The sequence below is a fragment of the Camarhynchus parvulus genome, chromosome 4 (assembly GCF_901933205.1).
Source record: "Camarhynchus parvulus chromosome 4, STF_HiC, whole genome shotgun sequence".
In the NCBI taxonomy this organism is placed as follows: Eukaryota; Metazoa; Chordata; class Aves; order Passeriformes; family Thraupidae; genus Camarhynchus; species Camarhynchus parvulus.
This window is the reverse complement of record NC_044574.1, coordinates 59831906-59855659: the sequence shown is the minus strand read 5'-3', so window position 1 is coordinate 59855659 and position 23754 is coordinate 59831906. Positions and strand designations below refer to the sequence as shown.

The 23754-nt window shown below is 48.1% G+C and overlaps 2 protein-coding genes across 3 annotated transcripts; both read right to left on the bottom strand.

Moving 5' to 3' along the window:
• Nucleotides 1-14608: 14608 nt before the first annotated feature.
• On the bottom strand, nt 14609-15507 carry LOC115903505 (placenta-specific gene 8 protein-like). The gene is made up of 3 exons (XM_030948045.1): nt 15402-15507; nt 15069-15193; nt 14609-14716 (listed from the first exon to the last, which is right to left on the bottom strand). Exons 1-3 carry the CDS (start codon nt 15505-15507, stop codon nt 14609-14611), a joined length of 339 nt encoding a protein of 112 aa, XP_030803905.1.
• A 3390-nt stretch (nt 15508-18897) lies between these two features.
• PLAC8 (placenta associated 8) lies at nt 18898-22448 on the bottom strand. 2 transcript variants are annotated; one of them, XM_030947956.1, is made up of 5 exons: nt 22374-22448; nt 20305-20433; nt 20031-20155; nt 19311-19414; nt 18898-19043 (listed from the first exon to the last, which is right to left on the bottom strand). In XM_030947956.1, coding segments are annotated over exons 2-5 (345 nt in total). In that variant the 5' UTR covers nt 20420-20433; nt 22374-22448; the 3' UTR covers nt 18898-19042. The 2 variants fall into 2 exon arrangements, with proteins under 2 accessions (XP_030803816.1, XP_030803815.1); XM_030947955.1 differs by lacking the exon at nt 18898-19043 and having other exon boundaries at nt 19307-19414.
• Nucleotides 22449-23754: the final 1306 nt, after the last annotated feature.

The window sequence follows — 23754 nt, the reverse complement described above, 5'->3', positions numbered from 1 at the left end:
AGTTGCTGAACAACATCTTTTTCCCTTACATGTTTCCAGAGAACATTTATCAGCATCCCTGACACCCTCAACTTTGCCTCAGCAGCTGGAAGTGGCTGTGTTTGCCACAGCACAACCCCAGAATCCTTTCCCACAGAATCCTCCCCCTCCAACTACGCCTCAGCAGCAGCACCTGGCCACAGGCAGCAACTGTTCTATTAATCTAAATAATTTTGCGAAGGATATAGCAACATGGAAACTGACACTGCTGCCAAATTATTCTCTTCCTTGGGTTTGCTTTCCATGTGAAAACTAGAAGGTAGCTGTGGAATAATTAAAGTTATCTCACCTCTCTCATTAGCCAGGCTTCTGCCTGTGAGCCATCCACGTGCACAGTGGAGCATCCCTGGCTGTCCCTGTGCACACAGACCTTTGTCCCCTTTGTTCTCCCTTAAGGGTCATCTGGGGGAGAGGTAGGGTCTGGCCTCTCTATATAACATGTTGACTCACCAGAGTTTGGTTACTTTAAATATCACTACGGGAAATGTTAACAATGCAATAGTTCGTGGGAATCAAGAGGGTAGACGATCAGCTGGGAGCTCTGGGGTGACCAGTCCTCTACCTCAGCCTAGTTACAATGCTTACAGCAAGAAAGGAGGCAAATTATGACACAATTTCAGACATGCTGAATGAATTTGAGAGCCATTAGTAAAAAGAGCACTGGGGGGAAAAAAAAGCCATTTAATCTATCAGGCTCATATGGTCATACAAAAACCCAAATGCAAGCCCTTATCTTGTCAGTTTGCTCAGGGTGCTTGACAGACAGCTGAGCTCTCCTTGGTGGCTATCAGCACAGTGAAACCTCTGGAAGCTCAACATTCAGCAGCCGGCCTATCTCCACATAAAGGCTGGTTCATCTGCCTCCCAGTGATACTATCTCAAATCTAGCCCAAGACTGCCTCTTCTGAAAAAGCTGCAGTCTTCTGTGCTGACAAAAATATAAGGTCTTAATGTTTTAGTAGCCAGTAATCTTGGCCCAGTGCAAAGAAATCATGTTTGAAATGTAATTACAATGGATCTAGCTTTAATTTTAGCTAAAATGCATTTTGAATAAGTTGAACATCAATCAAATGTGCAACATTTAAAATATAGAGGCCTTTTACTGAAAAACTGCATACACTCTCACTGGTGCCAGAGAAGATTTACCTGCCTGGAGGAGAACGGGTAATTTTATATGGCTATTTTTCCTGCAGTTTCCAGGTTAATCTGTCTGCACATCAATCACTGCCTTTTGAAAGGATGCTTTGGTAAATTAGAGATGTGCATTCAGAACTGCAGAGGGAACTTGTCACTTAAAGTCTCACCAAGTGCTGAGCAGATATTTGCTGAGCTAGGCACCAAATACGCAACCACAGGGGCAACACCACATGTAGGCATTAGAAAATCCCTTGAGCTGTTGGATAACCAAGCAGCACAGAGTGCAGAAGTCAGGACAGTGTGACTATGACCTGGATATATCACTACATATATAAAGTATTTGGATCAGTATTTTGCTTGATCACATTTTTGCTCACCTTAATATTTCAGTATTACAGATGCAACATTATGACCAAATGAGAAAAAAAATGAGGTAGAGTTTGACCTCAGACATAATTAACAGAATGGCTACATTTTTCTTTGTTTAATTTGATTTTGTTAGTTTTTGGTCTTTTTTTCCAAAGACCAGCATAAAAACCTAGCTCAGCACTTGCACTGAAATTTCTGAAATGCTCTTTAGGAATCAAACATTTTTTTTAGGAATTAAAGAAATTAATTTTTCCAGACTGAACTAGATAGGTAGATAATAAGCAAAGAATCAGAAACTGCTTTCACAAGTGAAGGATCATACTGCTTTTACAATGTTGTTCCTAAGAACAGTCAGTCTGTTGTAGTCAAATTTAGTCTATCAATCAAGATAGGATGAGATTGTACACTTCCTTGCAAAAATGTGTGTAGAAGCTATATAATTAAATCAGGTATGGGAAGAATTACATATATCCATAGCAAACAGTCTCTAAATGGCTATTTAATATAGCTGTCAGCAGGAATCTTCCAGTTCAGGAAGGCTTGATAACCCAAATTTCCAGAGAAAAACAACATTCTTTGCTATTGTTCCTTGGGAAAACATTAACTACTGGGAGCTGTGAGCAGAGGCTGGATTCAGGTCTCACTGGATCTCTGGTTTAAGTTGTCACAGCCCTTCCTGGCTGCAGGGTGCTTGTGCCACTTGCAGGGAGAGGGTGGGGTGCAGCAGGTAGAATGCCTGGTACATGGATTTACCTGTGTTCTGTTCCTCCCTCCAGGAAACAAAAGTGTATTGTTGGGGACATGCCATTTATCAAAGTAAAAAACTCCATCTATTTCAAATGCTACATTAATACTGAAAATAGCATTTCACACTTACAGAGCTACTAAAATGTATTGCAGAAAAAAAAAATGCAGAATGCTCATTCACTTAGAGCTGGTGTAGTTATTTCTGCTGTATAAAATCTGTGTTGGCTGCTCTCTTCTGAAAGGGACATTACCACTGCAAGATCTCCACCACAGCAGCTCCTTGAGCTGGCAGAATGACAGGGCTCTGGACATTCTTCTTGCCTCTGGTGGGAAGGGGCTTGGGGAAGCCCCAGACTCCTGCTTCTCCCTCAGAGCAGGTCTGGCATCAACACGAGGTCGGGTCAGCTGTGGCTTTGCCTGGGGGATCCGTGGAAGCCTCTGAGAGTGGCCATTTGGATCTCAGCTAACAGTGTGCTCAGAGAAGATGAAGTGCAAATAGTAGAAAATATGCACACATGCTAAAATTAGGCATTTGATTTGCTTTGCTTTTTTGGATGCCTCTTTTTTGCTGCGGTGTAAAAAGTTGCAGTGAGATAATCAGTTTGGTATTTTACAAAACAACCTTCCCATTTCTGATATAGCAACAAACTTCACCGGAGGAACAGAGGGTCCTACTCCTTCACAGCTAATGTAATTGTCAGCTGTTTGCAATCGCTCCTCAGAAATGGAATCTTTAAAATATTGCAGATTCTATCTGTTAAAAATAATTCTTTAAGTTTAATGTGGCATACAGCCATGAAACATTTCAAGTCAGAACTTTTACAGGACAAAGAAACAACCAAGATGAATGTTAATCAAATCAATTTCTATGCAAATTTTAAATTTAGTTTCTCAGATTTCATGGCCATTGGCTTACAAATATTTCCTTTAGATCAGATGTGAGAAGGAGATTCTATAACAACATATACTTCCTGCTGTATTCAGAAGTATTTGTTCATCTCAATAAAGTGTTTCATATTCTCATCATATCAGCCGTGAGTATAGTACACTTTGCATCAGCAGAATAAAAAATTTATAAACTCTCTGGAAATTTTGCAAATTTTGTTTGTTTTGCTAAATAGTTTTGAAATATTTCTATTGCCACTGATTTCAGCATAATTTCAGCTCAGGTCAAATAGAAAGTAATTTTCTTCAGAGATATGTAGTCTCAAAAAATTTTGCCAGGAGACAAAGTACTGGATATAGAGATTTAACCTTTTATTAGTGGCAAAATGAAACTACTTTCTTTAAAACAACGAAGAAATCTCTTTGCCCACTGTTTCAATACAGATAAAATTAAGGTCTCAGTACAGTCATTTTCCTGAGGATTCTTCTGAGACTTATAAAGTACAAAGTTTCATTTTTTCCTACACACACAAAAGGGAACTAAACAAAACCATCAAACAACAACAAAATGTGCTATAAAGTTCAGTTGATTCAAACATGCTTGATTCCACAACAAAGTGGAGTCTTTCAAACAGTTTCACTAAATGTATTTGTGTCCTTCAAGATACATTGTCTATATAAAAAACTAAGGAACATTTATTCCTGTCAGTCTTCCTTCAAAGCTTTTGGCACCAGGGGGATTTGCAGTTCAAATAGAAAAGAAAAACCCCACAATAAAGAACAATACTATAGGAGGAGCAGTAAAATTATGAACAGCAATATTCAGACATGCATTTTTTAAAATCCAGGTGGATACTCAATAGATTTTATCTCTATAGAGAATAAGTATTGAAGTTACTTAAGGAGGAAGAGTTTAGAGACAGAAGCAGCTTTCAGCATAATTTTCTAAGGGAAGATGCCCTAAACCCTTTTTGAAAACAGTCTTTTTCTTTTTTCTGAATACTTGAACATGCCAGAGAAACTGCAGTTAAGTGTGCTATTATTTCTCTTGTTTTTAGTGGTTACAAAGTTAAGTCTTGCAGCCTGCAAGCTGAAACAATACTGTATGTGCATTTTGGACTTTTGAGACATATATATAAATTCAGAGAAGCTGTAACCTTTCAATACATATAAATTCACAGTACCTTTTCTCCCCTCCTTCTTTAGCCATTTCCAGGGATGTGACTGACCAGAGAATGGCTGTGGGGATGCAAAGGGGGCAGGACCATACATTCTTCCTTCTCAGGAACATGTGCAGGAAATTAAAACCATTTGAGTAAATGAGGATAATGCGATTGAGGCAATCTGTAAATTAATTGCCAGCCGATTTACCATGGATTTGTAATCTACCTTCAATGAAAAGAGCACAAATGTTAACGTGCATGAGGGAGCACTGAGAACGGCAGCTCCCGCAAAATTTTCTCATTTTTCACCTTTTTACTGGTTTTAATTTATGCCTTGAAGCTTCTGCACCCCCACCTTTTATAAAGCATATTTTCATAGATTTTTTGCCTTCCCAGTAAAATCCCTTGAAAAGCTGCGAGAAGGCAGGTGAGCGTTTTACTGTGGTTTCCTTGGGTGTTTGAGAAAAACACCTGCTGAATATTATTCCACAGCAACGGCAGTGCAAGCAATTCACGGACGAAGGAGCAAGCCACTACATCGAGCTAAACCTGTCTGAGTAAAAGGGCTGAACTGCCGCTACTGATTTACTCACCAGCAGCGGGTCCGGGTCGGCGCTGCAGGGCTGCTGAGGAGGTGGCAGAGGCGCTGGGAGGGACGCAGGATCTAGGGAAGGGACGCAGGATCTAGGGAAGGGATGCAGGATCTAGGGAAGGCATGCAGGATCTAGGGAAGGGAGGAGCTTGGCACAGCTCCCACGGCTCGCTCAGCTTGCAGGGTTGGGCAGTGCCACCCCGGTCTCACATCTTCGGCAGGACGAGCCGGCAGCTGGGTACCCTGTGCTCCACCACCCCGACGAGTCTCCACCCTCCCTTCGTGGGGAGGGCAGGGCCAGGGCGAGCCACTGCTTTCACCTTTTCTCCTTTTAGCTGAACAACTCGTAAGCTGCCACAACCTACCCACGCCAGTCATGGTGACACTGTCAGTGAGGGAGAGCATCTCCACCTGCCCAAGGCTTGCAGCCATGAACGGGGCTGGAAAAGCTGGCAGGGTGGGATGAATCCCAGCACGGCATGTCAGACAAGGCTCAGCTGGCTGTGATATCTTCTCGCCCAGTATCCTGGATACAGATACGTTTTACTTCAGTTCCAAATACCTGCAAAAATGCAAAGGCTTTTCTGAGCCCATCAGGGTGGGGTTTTCACAGGACAGTATGTGGGTATGACATTGATGCTGTGGAAAGAAGCAAAAGTAAGGCAGCCTTTGTTATACAAAGTAGGAGCACTGGTCCCCAGCTGAGGTTACTGGGCAGCATCAGCCACAGATTTCCAGGAACTGTGCTAACTGGGAGCAGGATCACTGACGGGTATGTCACTTCTCCTATGAGCTCCCTGATGCACTTTTGCTTTCCAGGACAGATGTAGCTTCCAATAACCCCAAAGATGAGGTTGGGCAAACTCTGGGGGATACTGAAGGAACTCCTTCAGTTCGGTTGGCACTATACCACATGAGGGCTCTGCCCAGAGCTTTGACAAATGCATGACCCCATGGAGTCTCAATCTTTCTCCTTAGGACATAACACAGAAGAGTACATGTTATGGACGGTTTCCATTTAAAATCATGATTTTTAAAATAATCTCTTTTTCCTAGCAAGACTCATCACTAATTATTAAATATCAAGGCCGCCCGTAAGAGCTCTCCTGGACCAAACACCACAGGGCAAGATCTTTTTATGTAGCTGTAACCTGGGATAGGTAAGTATATAATTGTTCATGAACCATGCTTCTGAGACTTTGTTCTTTCCTTTATCAATGACTTTATAATAATTAACTCTCTACTGCATTTATATGAGACTTAGAAGCATGCCACCAGCTAGTGAAAATCATTGCATAGTCCCAGTGGCATTTGAGAAGGTGCACGTGTCTCCAAAGAGGTGCAGAAATACTGTTACCTTGTTCAGGGAGAGTGTATCTGCAGCCTGGGCTGGAAACCTCAGCAGACAAATTGTAGTATCAGATCTGGCCCTTCCCCGGGCAGCTTGGATGCAGGACTCAAAGGTGTCATAAATTGCTACATTGGGAGGAGCTGTTGACTCCCTAGAAGGCCCTGCAGAGAGACCTTGACAAGTTGGAGGGCTGGGAAATCACCAACCACATGAACTTTAAACAAAGACAAGTGCTGTATTTTTCACCTGGGACAGGGCAGCCCTGGATGTACGGACAGACTGGGGAATGAGAGGCTGGAGAGCAGCGCTGTGCGAAGGGACCTGGGGGTGCTGGTCCATGGAAAGTTGAATGTGAGTCAGCAGTGCCCTGGCAGCCAGGAAGGCAACTGTGTCCTGGGGGGCATCAGGCACAGCATCACCAGCTGGGCAAGGGAAGGGATTGTCCTGCTCTGCTCTGCACTGGGGCAACCTCACCTCGAGTGCTGGGGCAGTTTGGGGTGCCAATATATAAGAAAGCATGAACTATAGAGAGCATCCAAAGGGGCCCAACAAAGATGGTGAAGGGCCTTGAGGGGCAACCATACCAGGAGTGGCTGAGGTCACTTGGCCTGTTCAGCCCGGAGAAGAGGAAGCTAAGGAGAGAGCTCATTGCAGTTACAGCTTCGTTGTGAGAGGAAGAGGAGGGGCAGACACTGACCTCTTCTCTGTGGTGACAGTGACAGGACCCCGGGGAATGGCCTGAAGCTGTGTCAGGGGAGGTTTAGACTGGATATTAGAAAAAAGGTTCTTTGCCCTGCTCCCCAGGGAAGTGGTCACAGCTCCAAGCCTGACAGGATTCAAGAAGATTTTGGACAATACCTTTAGGTACATGGTGTGGTTCTTGTGACTGTCCTATGATGGGCCAGGATTGGACTTCACGATCCTTCTTGGGTCCCTTCTAACTTAGGATATTCTTCCATAAGCTAGGAAAAACCAGAGCACTTGCACAGGATGCAGAGAGAGGTGACTGTTGCTCTCAGGATGGCTGGTGCTCCAGCTTAAACCAAACAACCAACCAACAACAACAACAAAAGGAGATGAAAAACTGTGGTTATTTTGTTTGCACAGATATTTGCTCTACTTTTAAGAGCCAATATGACTTGTTTTTTTTGTTTTTTTTTTTTAATTGTGGGCACAGGTATCCTTGAGATTGTTTCTGAATGTGTCAATTCACAGTTGCTCCTGTCTTCAGGAGTGGAGCAGACTCCAGAGAAGGAAAGCCCCAACTGATGCATGGATTAGAGTCTGAAACCTTGAGTGAAAGGAGTTCAGCCTTTCTGCAGTTTCAGGAGCTGGCCAGGAGCAATTTAACTTCACAGGGAAGTTTTTTTCTCTTAGACACATGTATAGGACACATGTATAGACAGTCTGAAGGGACTGTGTCATCAACTCTGGTAGCTGCTAGGATGTTGAGTGGTCCTGTATAAAGATAGTACAGAGCCATTCACATTCAAATAAGCAATAAAAGAAATGCATTGTAGGAACACGATTCCTCAGAGATAAGATTACATGTTTCATTAGGGAGAGGCAGAGCACACTTTGGCATCTCATCAGCTTTGCTGCTGCAGGGCTCCCACAGGGATCAAGGTTCATGTATTGCTGCAGGGCTTGAAACCTGTGCCCTCGGGAGTGAAAAACTCTGTAATGAATCCTACCCTAATAAATCTTTTTCCATTTTACTGTTTCTAAGGCCATGCCTGCCCCACATGCTTATTTGTCAGATGATGCACAAAAAGTTATCGTAAATTTTCCCTCATCTATCTTTGGGCAAACCTGTGGTATATCGCAGGATTACTTAATGTTAGCAACTGATTCAATACGGAATTCAACATTTCACACTTCTGTTTTGTGCTTGGTCACATGTGAGGCACATCCATAACATCATGAGAGCTTTAGTCAGTTCACAACACATAAACCCTGAGATGTTAAACACAATATAAGCGAGGTATCACCTTATCAGACAGTCCCTCCAAGAAGCCTGCATGTTCTGTTTAAACATTAAATCTGGCTGAAGGTCACCACCAGCTGTCCATTAACCAAAATAAAAGGTTAAATCTGCACAGCAGCAACACTAGCCAAGGTGTGTCCTGAGCTGTGCCCCTTTGTTTGGAGTTGAATGAAGCTCTGAGCTTTCACCTCAGCACTGGGAGGCAATGTTTAAAAACATAATAAAACTTTATTACACGGAGAAGAAAACACACCTTGAATGAGTAATTGCTATTGAAAGACTAAAGGTGATGAACCTCAAGGAAGGGATGTAGACATTGAATCTAATGTTGATCAACATGATGCTCACCAGGAATTCTCCTGAGCTGCAGATCAGGCTGGCATGATACTGTGCCGTATTTCCAGCTTGGTGTCAAACCTCTCACGCTTCGCCCTGTTCTTCTAAGTTCTTCTAAGCCTTGTGATGTTTACATTTTCATAATGAAGTTTCTCATGCACATTTCATGTAAATAATGATTGTTTTGGATTCCTTTCTGGAGGAGGAGAAATTTGATAAACTGTTGGTTTGACCAGTGTAGCTGGAGAAGTGGCAATTTCATCCTCCAATCCATGGTCACTTTTAAAAATCTATAAATATTAGAGTCAAAAATAAACTATGCTTTTTTGCCTTAGATGTTTCATGCATGTCGTATGCATGTTGTTTAACATTCCCATAACAAATGACTTAAACTGTGCCCCAGAAAAGTACCAGTTAAATCACTGTGATGTTAACATCACATATTTTACTTGAGTGGGAGATTTCCTAGCATGTTCCCTGCTGTTCAGAGTGAGCTGCATTTTACTGATGTGTTCCAATCTCCTGAATTTAGGCTTAGAGCTATAATCCTTCACAACCTTGCTTTGTCTTACAGGTGTTTTGACTCTATCTTGCTTTGCAGGCCAAAACCTGGCTTAGTTGAGAATTAACACACCTGGGAAATATCTAAGACCTCTGTTTCCTCTCAGTGAACACAACAGTCTCTTAAGCTGCTAACACCAGATTCTTCTAACATCTTTCCATGTCTGCAGTCATGTTTTCCTCCCCAGCTCTCTGATTTCTTTGAATCAGCAAGTCCCAGGGAGGGAGTTAAAGCACCCCAATGGCAAGCACTGCACCCTCTGTGAAATGTCCTGAACACAAACAAAGGGCAAGGACAACTTTATAGATACTCTCAGAGTTTTTACACCCATTTGTGGCTGTTCTAATATGTAGCAGTGACTGAGAATTTTCCTTCTCACTGCTAAGTTGTTGTGATCTTTTGCCAGAGCAGAAATGTTTTGTCATGGTGAAATTGCCTGTGGACAAACAGCAGCAGCAGAAGCAGCAGGGCAGTGCTGAAGAACCGTCCCTCCTTCACGTGCTGAAGCAGAGAAACAAGAGCAGCTCTCAGCATCCTTCTTCCCTGGTGCCCTCTGGTGACTGACACTGCTCTCCCAGCTCACGCTGCACAGGGTCCTGAAACACAAACCTGCTTAGGGGCCAGGCCTTGGGGAACAGAAGAAATAGTATCGATTTTGTCCATTAGTAACAGTGTGGGATGTGAAACTTGGTGGGCTGGTTTATTTCCCCGTAGTTCATGCAGGCAGCACCACCACTGCTCTGCGCCAAAAATGAAGGAACAGCAATAGAGCTTCTTGGAAACATAGAGAACCACCCTGGAAATGTAGGAAGGCTGTATCAGGAGAGGCTTGCATTAGTTGTGCTTTTACCACCATCCACTACATCAGTACTCACACTGCATTAGCCTTGAAGAGAGAAGAGAATGTCTGATCTGATGCTCAGGGTCATGCCCCACTACATCATCTCGTGTCCCTGTGGGATCAGTGCAGAGCTGGGGATGTTTAGCCTGGAAAAAAGGAGGCTCAGGAGAGACCTTATTGCTCTCTACAACTACCTGGAAGGAGTTTGTAGAGAGGTGGGGATCAATCTCTTCTCCCAGGTAAACAAGTGACAGGATGAAAGGAAATGAAAGGAAATGTCCTCAAGTTGTGCCAGGGGAGCTTCAGATTGGATATGGGGAGAAATTTCTTCATGGAAAGAGTGGTCAGGCATCAGAACAGGCTGCCAAAGTTGTGGAATCACCAACCCTGGAAGTGTTAACATAATGTGCAGATGAGGCACGTGCAGATGTGGTTTAGTGGTGAACAGGGCAGTGTTAGGTTGATAGTAGGACTCAGTCTTGGAGGCCTTTCCAACCTTATCAGTGTGCTTTGTGAGACAGGCTGTCTCCCATTTCTGGGAGCCCTTCAGACTGTTTGCAAACATCCCCCAACTTAATTTCTGCCTCCGGAAGCAGTGGGAGCACCTCTCCTCTGGTGTGTGCTAGAGCCAAAATAGCTCAGGGTTTCAAAAAACCTGCGGTGGAACACCCATTGCCTGTAATTAGCATACCATGTCCAGGAGCTGGAATGACCTGAAACTCAAGAGAAACCCAAGTGTCCCTAACACTTGGGGAAGAGGTCTGCTGGCAAGAGCATCTGGTACCTCAACAGCAGAGCAGCCAGAACTGTGATCTGGAGCTGGAGCTGGAAGATGCAGGAGTTGAAATCACTTAGAGCACCAAATACCTTGAGCTTTAAGCAGCTGGAGCATTTATCAGTCAGAGCTGTGAGAAACAGGAGCAGCTCTAATCCAAACTAGCTCTAATCCAAACTATCAACTGGAGCCAGGGTGTCTGTCATCCAGGCGCCACATGGGCTGTCCTCTACAGGGAGTTCCACCCAGCAAGGAGCCTGGCCTCTTCTCTTGTGGATTAAATACGTGTCACATGCTCCTCACTGCACGAAGGGTCCCTCTCAGTCCCATTCCTGAGAGCAGAAGTGAGATGAGGGTGAGCCAGGCTCTTGTGGGCAGCCCTGCTCTGAGGGGCCGCAGGCTGTGGCTGAGGTGAGGTGGCAGCACAAGGCAGTGGAGTTCCCTCTGTAGCTAAAAAAGGAGAGACACCAGTCAGTCAGAGCTCCTGGTGGCACACCCCAGAGACCCTCAGGAGACGCCTGTCCCCCTCCCTATCCAGAACAGTCACATCTCTCCCAGAAGGGCAGTCCAGGAAGGGCATTTGCACAAACCCCTCAGTGAAGCAGGGTGTACTTTGCCCTGACTGTGTGCACAGGAGCTGTACCCACAAACACTGGGCTGTCCCCAGCACTACACAGAGCTCCTGGCAATGGCGTGCAGCTGGGCCAGACCTCAACAACGCTTGGTTCACCTTTCCTGAGCTCCCTTCCAAGATCTCAGGCCCCCAAATATTAGGCACAAACCTCCTAGGAGAGGCTTTGGTCTGGGGGGCTGTGACAGCTCCCACATGGTGTTGACCCCCCTCGGGCATTGTTTGCCCCCCACCCATATTCATACAGTGCCAAGAGGGGCAGCAGGAACAGAACCAACCCAGCCAGCCCTCAGAGGGGATCTCAAGTGCTTATCCATCACCCACAATGAGGTTTTCCTGGTTATGCTGGGCTTCTCCCACCCTAGCCAGCAGTGAGAGACCCCCTTGACAGCATGGCTGGGTGTGGGGCTGTTTGGTCATCACTTGGGGCACTCACCAGGCATTGCCTGCAGCTCCTGAGTCCCTTGACACTCCTTGGATGAGGTAGGCAATTTTATCTCTCCCCCAGGCTTGGGGCTGGCTGCTCCTGGCTCCTTGCTGCATTTCCACAGCACGGCCTGTGCAAACAAAGCCCCATGAGGACACAAGGGCAAAGCTGTGTCAAGAAGGACCTGTCTTAGCACCAGCAAGGAAAACCATCATCACAAGCATCCCGGTCTCGGGAGGCATCACAAGAAAACCACAACCATCCTGGCCCCAGCAAGCTGGCAGCAGCCTGGAGGGAGGTGGAAAAGCACAATGCAGGACTCCTCGAGCGGAAAGGAAGGTTCAGCATTACTGACAGAAACGCCTCAGGACCCGGACAATGTCCCTATTTCGGCCGTAAGCAGCCGCGGGGCGCGGGGACTGCTGCCAATCCAGGGCTGACTCCCATCGGGAATTGCTGACACGGAGGCGCCTCACCTGGGGGTGCCGTGGGCAGCTCCATGTCCCTTGATATCCCTGGGACATGGTGCCGTCCCAATAGCGCTCAGCCCGAGAGTCCCGGTGCTCCTGGGGCAGGACAGGTGAGGAAGCGCGGAGTCCTGGCACACGGCGCTGGAACAGCCTGCAGGGATCTCACGGGCGAAGCGGGATCCCTGAGGAAAAGCCAAGCTTGCTGCGCCTCCTTGTGTGCGCCAGGAGGGTGGAACACCGGCGGCAAGTGGCTGAGCCGTGCGACAGCCGGGGACCGCCCGCTCCGGGATCGGGATCGGGATCCGGGCAGGTGCAGCTTCGGGCTTTGCGACTCCGTGATGTGGAAGCACCTGCGGCAAGAGGCTTTTCCTTCCTGCCCGCGGCTGGCAGCAGTTTGGCGAGGGTCGTGCTGGTAGCACCCTAAATAATGAAGACAGGTGAGTGATCTTAAGTACATACTTGCTTTGGTAGTGGTCATTTGTAGTTACTTCTAATAAAGAAATTCACAGAAACAAAATCTGTGTCCTCGTGTCTGCTCAGCAGCCTCCTGGCTGCTTCTGGCTCACTGTGGAGGACATGGGTAACTGTGGAGGTTCACGGCTTTGGCCCCTGGTCCCAATGCACCAACCTCTTGCACTGGAGGAGAAAGAGACCCGGGGAGGAGACTCCACGATCAAGGACGGGCACAGAAGGATGCCAAGCAGGAATGACTGTCAGGGAAGCCCAAAACAGCCATCACTGTGGGAGGAGAGATGGGGACAGGGAGCATTTGTCAGTCAGGGAGCCCCGTTCTGGGGACACAGGGCTCACATGCCCGTGGAAAGAGGAGACCTCAGCACTCCTGGCTGTGCAGTTTAGAAGTCCTGGATGCTGGGTGCTCTCAGCACACTCGTGGGCTCCTGCAGCAGCAGGGCTGTCACTGAACTGGCCACCTCAAACCAGGCAGCCGCATGTGCTGTGACTGGGGCTCAGAGGCAGCCCTCAGCCCTGCTCTGTTGGCCGGCAGGGTGCCCGTGGCAGGGATTTGGGACCAGCAGCCGGGAGGAAGCAGAGGTGACCCAGCAGGCCTGCGGCCACCCGTGACATCTGCTCCCACAGCAGGCACACTGCCAGCTCCCAGGTCCCGCTGGCACCACGGCACAGCCGCTTTCTCCTCTCCTCTGTGCACATGATAATGTGTGCGAGCACACACGGACACGCCGCCAGCAGCGGCGCAGCCTCGCCCCTTCACATCGGCGGCAAATACAGCTGGAATTGTGATGGTGAAAACAGGCGAATGGAAAAGGTGTTTTTTAATAAATTCCCATCCTGTCCTGCAGGTGCCAGCACAGAAGCACAGATATGACAGAGCCTCTGGGCACCCTGCAGCCCTCTCTGGGCAAAGCCCCACCTTTCTCTGTTCAAACCAATAAACTTTAAACCAATCTGAGCCAGAGCAACCCCAGTCCCAGACTTACCTCATCCCTGTTTGTCACCATGGTAGGCCATGGATAAACCTTTGCACCCCCAAGTCCCAGCTCTTCCACCCTACACCCATGAGCTGCAGGGGTCTGACCCACAGAGAAGCCATTCCTGTGTGATGGTCTCTTCACAATGTTTGTGTGGGGAAAGCAGAGTGACTGGGAATCCCACAGTATCACCATCACTCCCCACTTGTGTCTTGGTGCTGGGGACAGTCCAGGCATCCATAGGGATGGGTTCAGCGCTCTTGGGCCTCTCTGAGCAGAGGGCAATGCTGCCACCAGCTCTGCACATTGATGGTGTCCACAGAGAAGTTGTTCCCATAGGAGATCTGGCTTTTGTTTTATCTTCTCCTCACTGAATTTTGTGGTCTGGCCTCATTCCAGTGTGGGTGGGCAAGAGAAAGCCTCATTTACCTGACAACCTCACCATGCCTCTGGCCACACAGCCTAGAAAAGTACAGCACCGATTCTGGTGCTGCAGAAAGACGCAGAGACATAAATAACAACACACAGGCATGAGGACAGGCAGTGCTTTTATTGCTGGCTTTACCAAGAGAAAAGGGGATCAAGCACAGCAAAGGCAAACTCCTCATGGTGCACATCCCAACATCCAGGGCAGCAGCAGCTCCTGGCTGCAGTGGTTCCACAGGGTGCACTGGAGATAGCAGCATCTGCAACGGGATAGGAGAGCAGGATCACCCTTCACTCAGCCATTACTGTTCCGACACTGCTGCAACCCTGTGTCTAGAGTCAGGTGTCAGAGGAAAGGGAGAGCCTGGGAAGCAACTGGGTGCTGTGCAGCAGTGAGACAAAGCAGCACCAGCGCCCCCAGTTTACCAGAATATGCCCATCGCCTTCCTCCGGTTGATGTCTCTCTTCAGCTGGCAGAGTGCACATGGGCTGCAACACCAGATGGAGCAAAAGTCTCGCAGGATGGAGCCCTGTGGAGCAAGGGACATTGCAGGGAAAGCCCCTTCCCACACCAAATCTTAAACCTTTCAGCCTTTCTATTTTACATTGTCAGCACCCCGTCAGAGCTCACCCAGGCCCTGCAGCATCCTGCTATTCATATCCAGCAAGGTCTGGGATGAAGTAGTGTGTGCTGGGATTGCCTCCAGCTCACAGTGGTGAGGCAGATATGTCCCTGACTCCTGGCCAGCTGGGATGCTCATGCAACTCCTCGCCTCTGCCCTTCCCCTTGGGCACCCCCTTCTCCTTCCTTGAGCCCCCACCTCAGCACCCATCCCGCGGCTGTTGTCGCTGTTGGGACAGGCCCCCAAGCTGGGCACTCACTGGGATGTTGTATCTGGTGCGGTACAGGGTCCTCATGGCCACGCTAGAGCCGCACAGGCAGCACTCGTCCATGTCCCCAGCCACTTGGCAGTTCAGGCAGAGGAAGCAGAACATCCCACAAAGACCTGTGGGACAGTGAGACGTGGACTTGTCTGACAGGTGCAAATACAGAGGGGGAAAAGCCAGCTGAGAGCTCTGGCTCTTGACATCAGGCAAGAGCTGCTCTGCCTCCAGTACCCATGGGAGTGGGGTTTGTGGCAGGGGTAATGCGGCAGGAGGAGCAGGAAACACATCACAAGCAACAGCAGGAATGAGGGCTACGTATGTACTCACATACACCGCAATCGGAGCAGCAGTCCAGCAGCCCTGTTTGCCACTCCCCTGGCTGTTGGGTGGCTGAAAACTGGGGTTGGACTGTAATCACAGTCTGAGAGGCCATTGCCAGCACGGGCTCAGATCCCTCCAGGCAGTTTGTGGTCTGGAAAGAAAAGCCATCAGAGGAAGATGCTGCAGGTGTTTCTGAAGTGGGCGTCTTGCTCAGGCTGCTGCATTCAGAGAGAGTTCCTTGGGGAGTCCCCACTGCCAGGGTAATGCCACTCTCACCACAAAGTGAGGGGCATAGCTCTGCCAGAAGCTGCCACTACCCTCTGAAGGAAAGCCCTCTCTAGAACCAGTCTTCCACCAAAGGCAGCAGCACATCATCCCTATGCAAGTAAAACACGTCTGTAAAAACAGAGGTCCTTCTGCTTCAGAACTGCAGTGCTTCAACACCCCAAACTAGTCTTTTCATCTCCAGGTCATCTTTCATCATTGTCTGCATAAAATCACATAAAAATATCTGTGTAAAATTGTCTGCATAAAATTGTCTGCATTTTGGGCTGGTTTTGGGGGGTTTGTTTTGTTTTTTTATGATCACAGTCTCCCAAAGTTACTACTGCTCAGTTCTAGTCTCCCCAAGCTCTCAGGAGCCCTACCAGCAGTTCCTATCCCTCCTCCACTTAACTGTCTGTGCCAACACGTCACCTTCCTCTTCCTCAGTCTTGTGGGGTCCCCATGGCCCGTGGAGCTCCTCTCCATCCCATCCTTCCTCAGCAACGGGCCGCGTTCTCTGAGAGTAGGAAAGCTCCTGCTCCACAGTACCATCCCCAAAATCACTTGACCAAAGTAACAACTCCACCTGCACCTCCATCAGTGGCCCCTTCCCTCCCTGCCACCCCTGCAAGGCACAGGACCAGCTTCTGCCACTCTCAGTATTGGTTTTGGAGCTTTAATTAAAACAAACGAAAAAAAAAATTGAGGATTCTCCCACAGAACTCCCATGCAGACACACTCCCTGCCCTTTGCCCAAGCTCAGCACCACTTTGTTAAGAATCTAAGAGGATTGTTTTCACACCAGAATTGCACAGTTACACAAAGTTAAGTATTAAATGACACAAGAAATGGGGTGGAACAATTACTATGCCCAGCACTCAGACTATGCCATTGAGCTCATTACCTAAATCAGAGTGGCACCAGTGGTGGCACTGCATTTGTACTGACTAATGGCAACAGGTGGCAAAGGGTTGCTGACTCTGCTGGAAGCTCCTGGGACTCCCCAGCATAGCAGACACATCCCAGCTGTCAGAAACAGCCTGTTGCTCTAGGATGAGCCCTTGTTCCTGGCAGTCCCAGGAAGAGAAAAAAGGTTGTTGAATTATGGTGTAAGAGGGAAGAAAGCTCTACATGGTTTGCTCCTGACTTTTTTGCAGCTTTCTGCAGGCAGTGGAAGCATGGCTAGGCTGTCTCTGTCTGAGACACCTGTGAGTGCAGCAGGGGACACTGCATCCATCATCCCTCTCCAGACACCTCCTGGCCCTGCCTTGGCCAGCTGTCCCTGTTTGTTCATCTATGGGATCTCAGGTAATTCCCATCCCTGCTGCAGCCAATGTAACACCTCCTGACACACCAAAACAGCAGCCCCTTCAGGAAGCCTTGCACACAATGATTTAAGAAGAACCAGGAGGGGCAGGGGAGGAGACAGACCCTGGACAGGCTGTGCAGTGGTGAGCCCAGCATGGGGCTCCCATGCAGTGACAGGGATGTTCAGCAGCAGGAAGGACCACAGGGACCACAGGAAGAATTGTGCACAGGAGCACCAGCAGCAAAAGAAATTTTAGGGACAGGATTCCTCCAGCCAGGCTTCTCCTTCCCCTCCCCAGGTACGAGCACACCACATCCCTGCACAGGTGGGGGCTGCAGTGCAGAGCAGGCAGCAGCAAGAAGCCTCTGCCACACACTCACCTACTGAGAGATGGGCCAGGCCCAGCACAAAAAAATGTATCACAATTTCACAATTTCACACCCCCATGGCATCACCAGCCATGCCGGAATGACTGATGGGGACAAAAGCATCCTGAGGTGCCTGCAGCTACATTTCACCAACAGCCAAGGCCATAGAGCTGTATCTATAGGCACTGTATGCACACAAATACAGTGCTCTATATGAGCAACACAGTGCAAAAACTGCTGTCCTCCACCTCTGTTCCCCACATCTGTCAAGATGCCATCAGCAGCCCCCACCACACTGTAGTTAACCCTGAAGCAGCTTTCCAGGTAGAAAACCTCACCTTTGCTTCCACCCTTTCCCCTTGCCCAGCATCACCACTTCAGCCACAAGCAGTTTCCGTACCACGACCAAAGCAAAGCCATGCCACACGTACTTTCCAAGCTGTCCTTGTCCCAGCAGATACGTGTCCTTTTCCTGGTTCTCATGCTTTATATGCACTCTGGCAAATGACCTCTGCTCCCTCTGACTAACAGAGCAAATGGTAGCTTAGGTGCAGCTTTTCACAATGGCAGCTTCCCTGTGCATTCCTACTGCCAGCCCTCACCTTTCCCCACCCAGTCACTCTCCAGGCCCAGAGCCCTGGTGGGAGAGGTTTTCAAAGAAGGGCAGTTTGTTTCCAGGCTCCTGTGCTGCCCTAAGCCATGAGCTGTTCCTTTGTCAAACCTGAGCATCTGCAAGAACTGTCTGTAACTGCAGTGGGTGACACAGGGGCAGCCTTTCTCAGGCTAAAAATGCATTTTCCTGCATTGCCAGGGATCATCCATCTGAGCCATCTGGGTTTAAGCAGTTGGGAGTGCCATCACATCCACCCACCCCTCAGCACAGACAGTGCCACTACTTGCCCTTAAAAAGTTTTATGGTAAAGGTGAAGGTGGAGTGGGGACAAAAAAATAATCATATTCTCCTTAAAGAATGAAACTGGGAGATATTTGCAGGGATCAAAAGTCCTTTAGCATTTCTCTTGAGAGTGATGGAGAGAGGGTGGATGCAACCTCCACCTTGAGGATGGGAATGGAGGGCTCACAGCCCAGTGCAGACAGACAGGCTGTGTAATGCCACGCAGGAAGATGGCACTACTTGTACCTAGAGAGGACACAGATAACCCACAACAAAGACGTTTTTTATTGTAGGTGCAGAGGAATTCATGCTCAGGGTCCATATCTCTTCAACATGAAGGTGAGCTGGTGCCAGGTACCCCATGCCTTTCTATTCAGAAAGGTGTCACTCACCAACACCAGAACCTGACTGCAGGAAGACCCAGCTCTGCCCTGCAGCAATAGTCATTTTCCCAAATTTTAAAACTTGGATGAGCAACACTGACTCCTTCAATGTATTAAATACCTTTTCTAACAGCTGATCCAACAACAAAATACTAGTGAAAATCTCTCTCTGCATCAGGCACAGGGAAATCTCAGCTACACCAAGGGCTGCTGAGATGGATGGAGCAGGAGAAGGATTGGTGCTCTCAGGTGGCACAAGAGCGACATACACAGAGGTAGGAAGACAAACTCAAAACTTTATTTCTGCAGTTAAGTAGGGAAAATCAAATGCAGTCAAGGCAAGCTCCACATGGTGCTTTTCCCCAACAGTCAGAGCAGTGGTGACTCCTGCTTGCAGCAGTTCCAAGGATGCAGCGAGGATGGCAGCATCTGCAACAGGATGGAAGAGGAGTGTCAGGACTGAGATGTGCCTCACCACACTCTGTGTATCGCCCCAGTCCTCCCTCCTCCACCCTGCACAAGGTCCCCAGTGACATTTTGCTTCAGGACATGTCACTCTGGTCAACTGTCCATGGCCATTTCCCCACTGCAGCAAACTTGGTCCGGTGTCAAGACGTTGGCAGGAGAGGCTCTGGGAAGCCACCAGTCTGCATGTGACAGCAGCTTTATGGACGAGCACCACCAGCCCTGGCTTACCAGAATATGCCAAGCTCCCTCCTGCGGTTGATGTCTCTCTTCATTTGGCAAACAGAGCAAACAGTGCACCACAGGGTGACACAGTAGTCAGAGCAAATGGACCCCTGTTAGGGAGAAACAGGTTAGGGACAGAGGTTTCCCAGAAACCAAGTTTCAGCCAAGAAAATGTTAATCACATTCCAGGTCAAGTACTCTTTTCTTCTCAGCAGGCTGCAGCATCCTGAGTAGAAAACACTGAAGCCTTGGGCTGGCAAATCCCAGGAACCATGGAAAGGAAGGAAGGAGCCCTTTGTGCAGGCTGCAGATAGCTACTTATCTTTTGACTTCTGAGGTTCAGACTGGGAAGAAAAACACTGACAGGAACAGACAATGTGGGGAAAGTGAACTTGGGACCCTATGGCTTGCCCTTGGGATGGCAGCAACCACCTCCCCTGCAGGAAGAAACACCCTCACATATGCACTGTCTACCCTCCTCCCAGACCTTACTATGGATCTTTATCCACGTAACCAGCTTCACCTATTCTTTATTCAGCCCACAGTTATCTCAATCAAAGCTCAAAGACGGAAGCAGCAGCTGAGGTGGGTACGAATGGGAAAAAAAGGGGAAGTGGCAATCACTGCTGTCCTGAGCCCCCCCTCTAGTGCAGAGAGAGGGGCCTCGGGGACAACCTGTCTTTCAGGCTCGCAGCAGCAGGGTGAGGGGGCAGGCTCAGCACTGACCGGGATGTTGTATCGGGTGCGGTACAGGGTCCTCATGGCCACGCTGGTCCCACACAGGCAGCACTCGTTCATGTCCCCAGCCACCTGGCATGCCAGGCAGGGGAAGCAGAACATCCCGCAGCAGCCTGGCAGGGGAAGAAACACAGCCCTGGCTGAGGCTCTGCCTGCCCGCCTGGAAGCACCGGAGCAGCTGGGAGAGCCAGGCTGCCCGGCTGCACAGCGGCACCACCGCGCCAAGCAGCCGGGGCAAGGAAAGCGTGTCCAGGGCACTCACAGACGCCACAGTCGGAGCAGCAGTCCATCAGGCCTGTCTGCCACGTGCATCTCGAGACAGAAGACATGGCCCCGCCGAATTGGGGCTGGATCGTCACAACGGTTGGGACAGCCATTCCCAGGCCCTCTTCTGAAAGAGACAGGAAACAGGATAGTTGTCACCCTGGTTTTTTAAGATTTTCTAAGCCCTCTGATGTTGACATTCTTGTAGTGAATTTTATCACACACTTTCTGTAAATAAGCCATTGTTTTGTCTTCCTTTATGGAGGAGGAGAAAGTTGATGGACTGTTGGTTTGTCCAGTGTGATTGAAGAGGTGTCACTGTCACCCTCCAATCCACTGTCACTTTTGGAAAACTATAAATGTTGGGAGTCAGAAAATAAACTGCCCTTTTTCTTCCTTCACCTTGAGAACGGTGGTGTGCTTGTGTTCTTTCGTGTCCTATAGTGACAGACAGTCAGTGAAAAAACTGTGGTTGGTCTGAACCTCCAACCAAACTGGTGACTACCACCCTTCAGCAGGCCTCCTTTTGCCCAGCCCCCTAGCTGCCACTGGAGGTGATAGAGCATAACCATATCTTGCCTGCATTTCTATCTGTTCAAGGTTTTCGCATTATCTGCCATTTTATCCAGCCTTCAAAATAGCATCACTGATGTTCCCCACTCCACTCCATAAAGGCTTTGCTAGTGCTTAGCCATGACTCATTCCCCTCGTGCTGAACTGGGCTGGGCAGTGAACCCAAGCTAAAGGGAGTGACTTGAGCACTCCAGTTGTTTGACTCGGTGTATTTTACACAGCATGGGCACAGGGTATGTGGGAAACACCTGTGGGCTCATTTCCTCATAACAAAGCCAGGCTACACACAAGAGAGTAGCATAGAAAACTCGTATCTCTGGTTTCCTGATGTAGGGAGCCAGAAAAAGAGAAAATCAATGTCCAAAGTCTGAAATACTGTCCTTGCCTTTATGTGGTTAAGCAAGCAAGTAAACCTTGAAAACCAGTAAACCTCAGGTCTAAAATAATAATAATAATGATGATGATTAGAATGATAACAGTAAAAATAGCAACAAGAGCAATTTCTTTCTGCTTCTAATTCCCTAGCCAAGTAAAAAAGCACAAAGTTTTTCTAGGTAACAAATCTAAGGAAGTTTGGGGTTGGGTGAGGTTCTCTGAGATAACATAAACTGCCTGCTCACATTTGTTGAGCCTTCTTTTCTGTAAATTGAGTGGATTTATTTTCTGTCTTAGAAACAGCAGTTTGACAAAAGCAGACCCACCCTACTGGGTGGTCAGCCTCTTCTATCTCCTCCTCCTCCTCCTCCTCCTCCTCCTCCTCCTCCCCCTCCTCCTCTTGCTTCTGAGCTCAGAAGCCAGAATAGAAACAAATGAAGGAGTGATGCTGGGGGAGGGGAAGCACCTTCTTTCTCCATCCTTTGGAGTAACATGTGCTTCTCAGGAATCCCACTCATGGCTTCAGCTGGCAGCACACACCAGTCTGCAAGCCCCGCAGGAGTGCAGCTGGGGGTAGTATCAGGTGTGTGTCCAGAGAGAGGTCCAACGCCTCTGCTAACCCACAGCTTCCCTCTGCCTGACAACAGCAGTGCCACCCACACAAGTATTATTCACCCATTTTCTCCTCTCCTAGCTGCAAACAATAATGAAGAGTTTGGAGCATAGCTGCTGTTGCCACCAACAGCACACCCCATGGAAGGGACAAGCAACACATGGAGAGAGCAGGTATCAAAAGCCATCAATATCCAAACTTCTGGTAGGGCAGCTCAGTTTAAACAGAGAGTACTGAGTACCAGTCAGATTCCTTCAACACATTTATACAATTGTGTTAGCATCAGAAAGCAGTAAGCAAAGGTAAACTCTCCATAATCCAGCTTTTGCGCATAGCTTTTTAACCCTCCGCCCTCCCCCTCCTTCCCCAAGTAGGATTTGCCAGATAGTTTGATTTATATTTTGTGCTAAGCAGGAAAAAAGAAAAAAAAACCTACTTTGACACTATTATCCCACTCTTCCAAGGCTAACAAGTTACTAATATTTCCATGCTTTTAGAGAACTAACCTGGTGAGCAGCCTTGCCTCCTCTCCCTGCACAAAGAGGCTCCGGCAAAGGTGAAACTAAACTTACTCCCTCGGATGTTCTTATTGGCAGCCAGCAGTAAAAAACGTACAATGAGTGGGAGGTAACTTGCAGGGGGAGGTCAGGAGTTGTGCCCTGTCCTTACAACCACAGACTTTACAAGCGCAGAACACAGTAATTTATTTTTCCTTTTCCCAAGATTAGTTATTTCTTTTTTTAAAAGAAATGTTTGCATGTTTATTGTCTTATTCCCTTAACTTTGCCCACATGATGCTGCTGCTCAGGGAAGAGCAGTCCTGAATAATGTACTTTTATCAGAACAGACATATAGTGTAGCATTCTGTTTTTTAATTGTAATGCATTTCTAGCAGTCAGTTTTGTAATCTTTCTTATTTTGTACTGTTATAGCATATTTTATTCTTGATGGATTGCTCCTTTCCTCCCTGTGTTACTGGGTTTGCCCTGGCTGTCCATCTCTCCAAAGATCTGCCCCTCTGTTCCCTCTTCCTCCTCCTATTGAATGTCAATCCCTCCCCAAGCCTGCCTCTTTTTCTAGAAACTTCCCTATCAATCTTGTGTCCTTCAAAACCCCACTGGTTTGTTTAAATTATTTTCCTCCCCTGCAGTCTCTTATTGGTTTAAACATTCTATTCCCCGGCCTTGTGTTCCACCCCCAATTTCTCCCAATTGGTCTAAGATTGTCTCCTTCCCTGGGACCTCCTCCCCCTTATAATCTGATGTATGCGTTTGGGTTTGTCCTTTCCGTCACTGAACCTCCAGGAATAAACTTCTTTGGAAACCATACAGAGGGCCTCTCCCTGATCCTTGTCCCTACCCTCGGCACAGTCTGCAGTCTGCCTGAGCCGTAGAGCTGCCGTGCCCTGCAGCTGCACCCCGGACTGGGCAGCTTTCTGGGGGCAGCCCACCTGTGCTGCCGGTGCCGGGAGCTGGTCGGAATAATCCAGCACTGTGGCAATACAGGTTTTCACTTCTTAGAAAACACATCCTGCATGGGGAGGCTTTCCATTATAATTAGGCTGATTCCCTAAGTGCTTGTTACAGGCCATGTAGCCCAGCCACTACAGTAAAATTAACTGAGCAATTACCATACACACATAAATTTCACTTCATAAGATACTAATATTACAGTTTCTACACTAACATGCCCCAAATACGTAACCACTCATGTCCCGTGCAAGACAGTTTTGGACACACTTCCAAATTTTGTGGAGAATCTGTGGCACTAGGACAGCACTTTTTGTTTCCCAGCAGGATGCACATAGCATGCAGAGATACCAGAGAGGGTCTGGGTGGCTGTTTCTCGGGAGCAAGTCAAGTTCAGTGTATCCCATGGGAAGTGCTG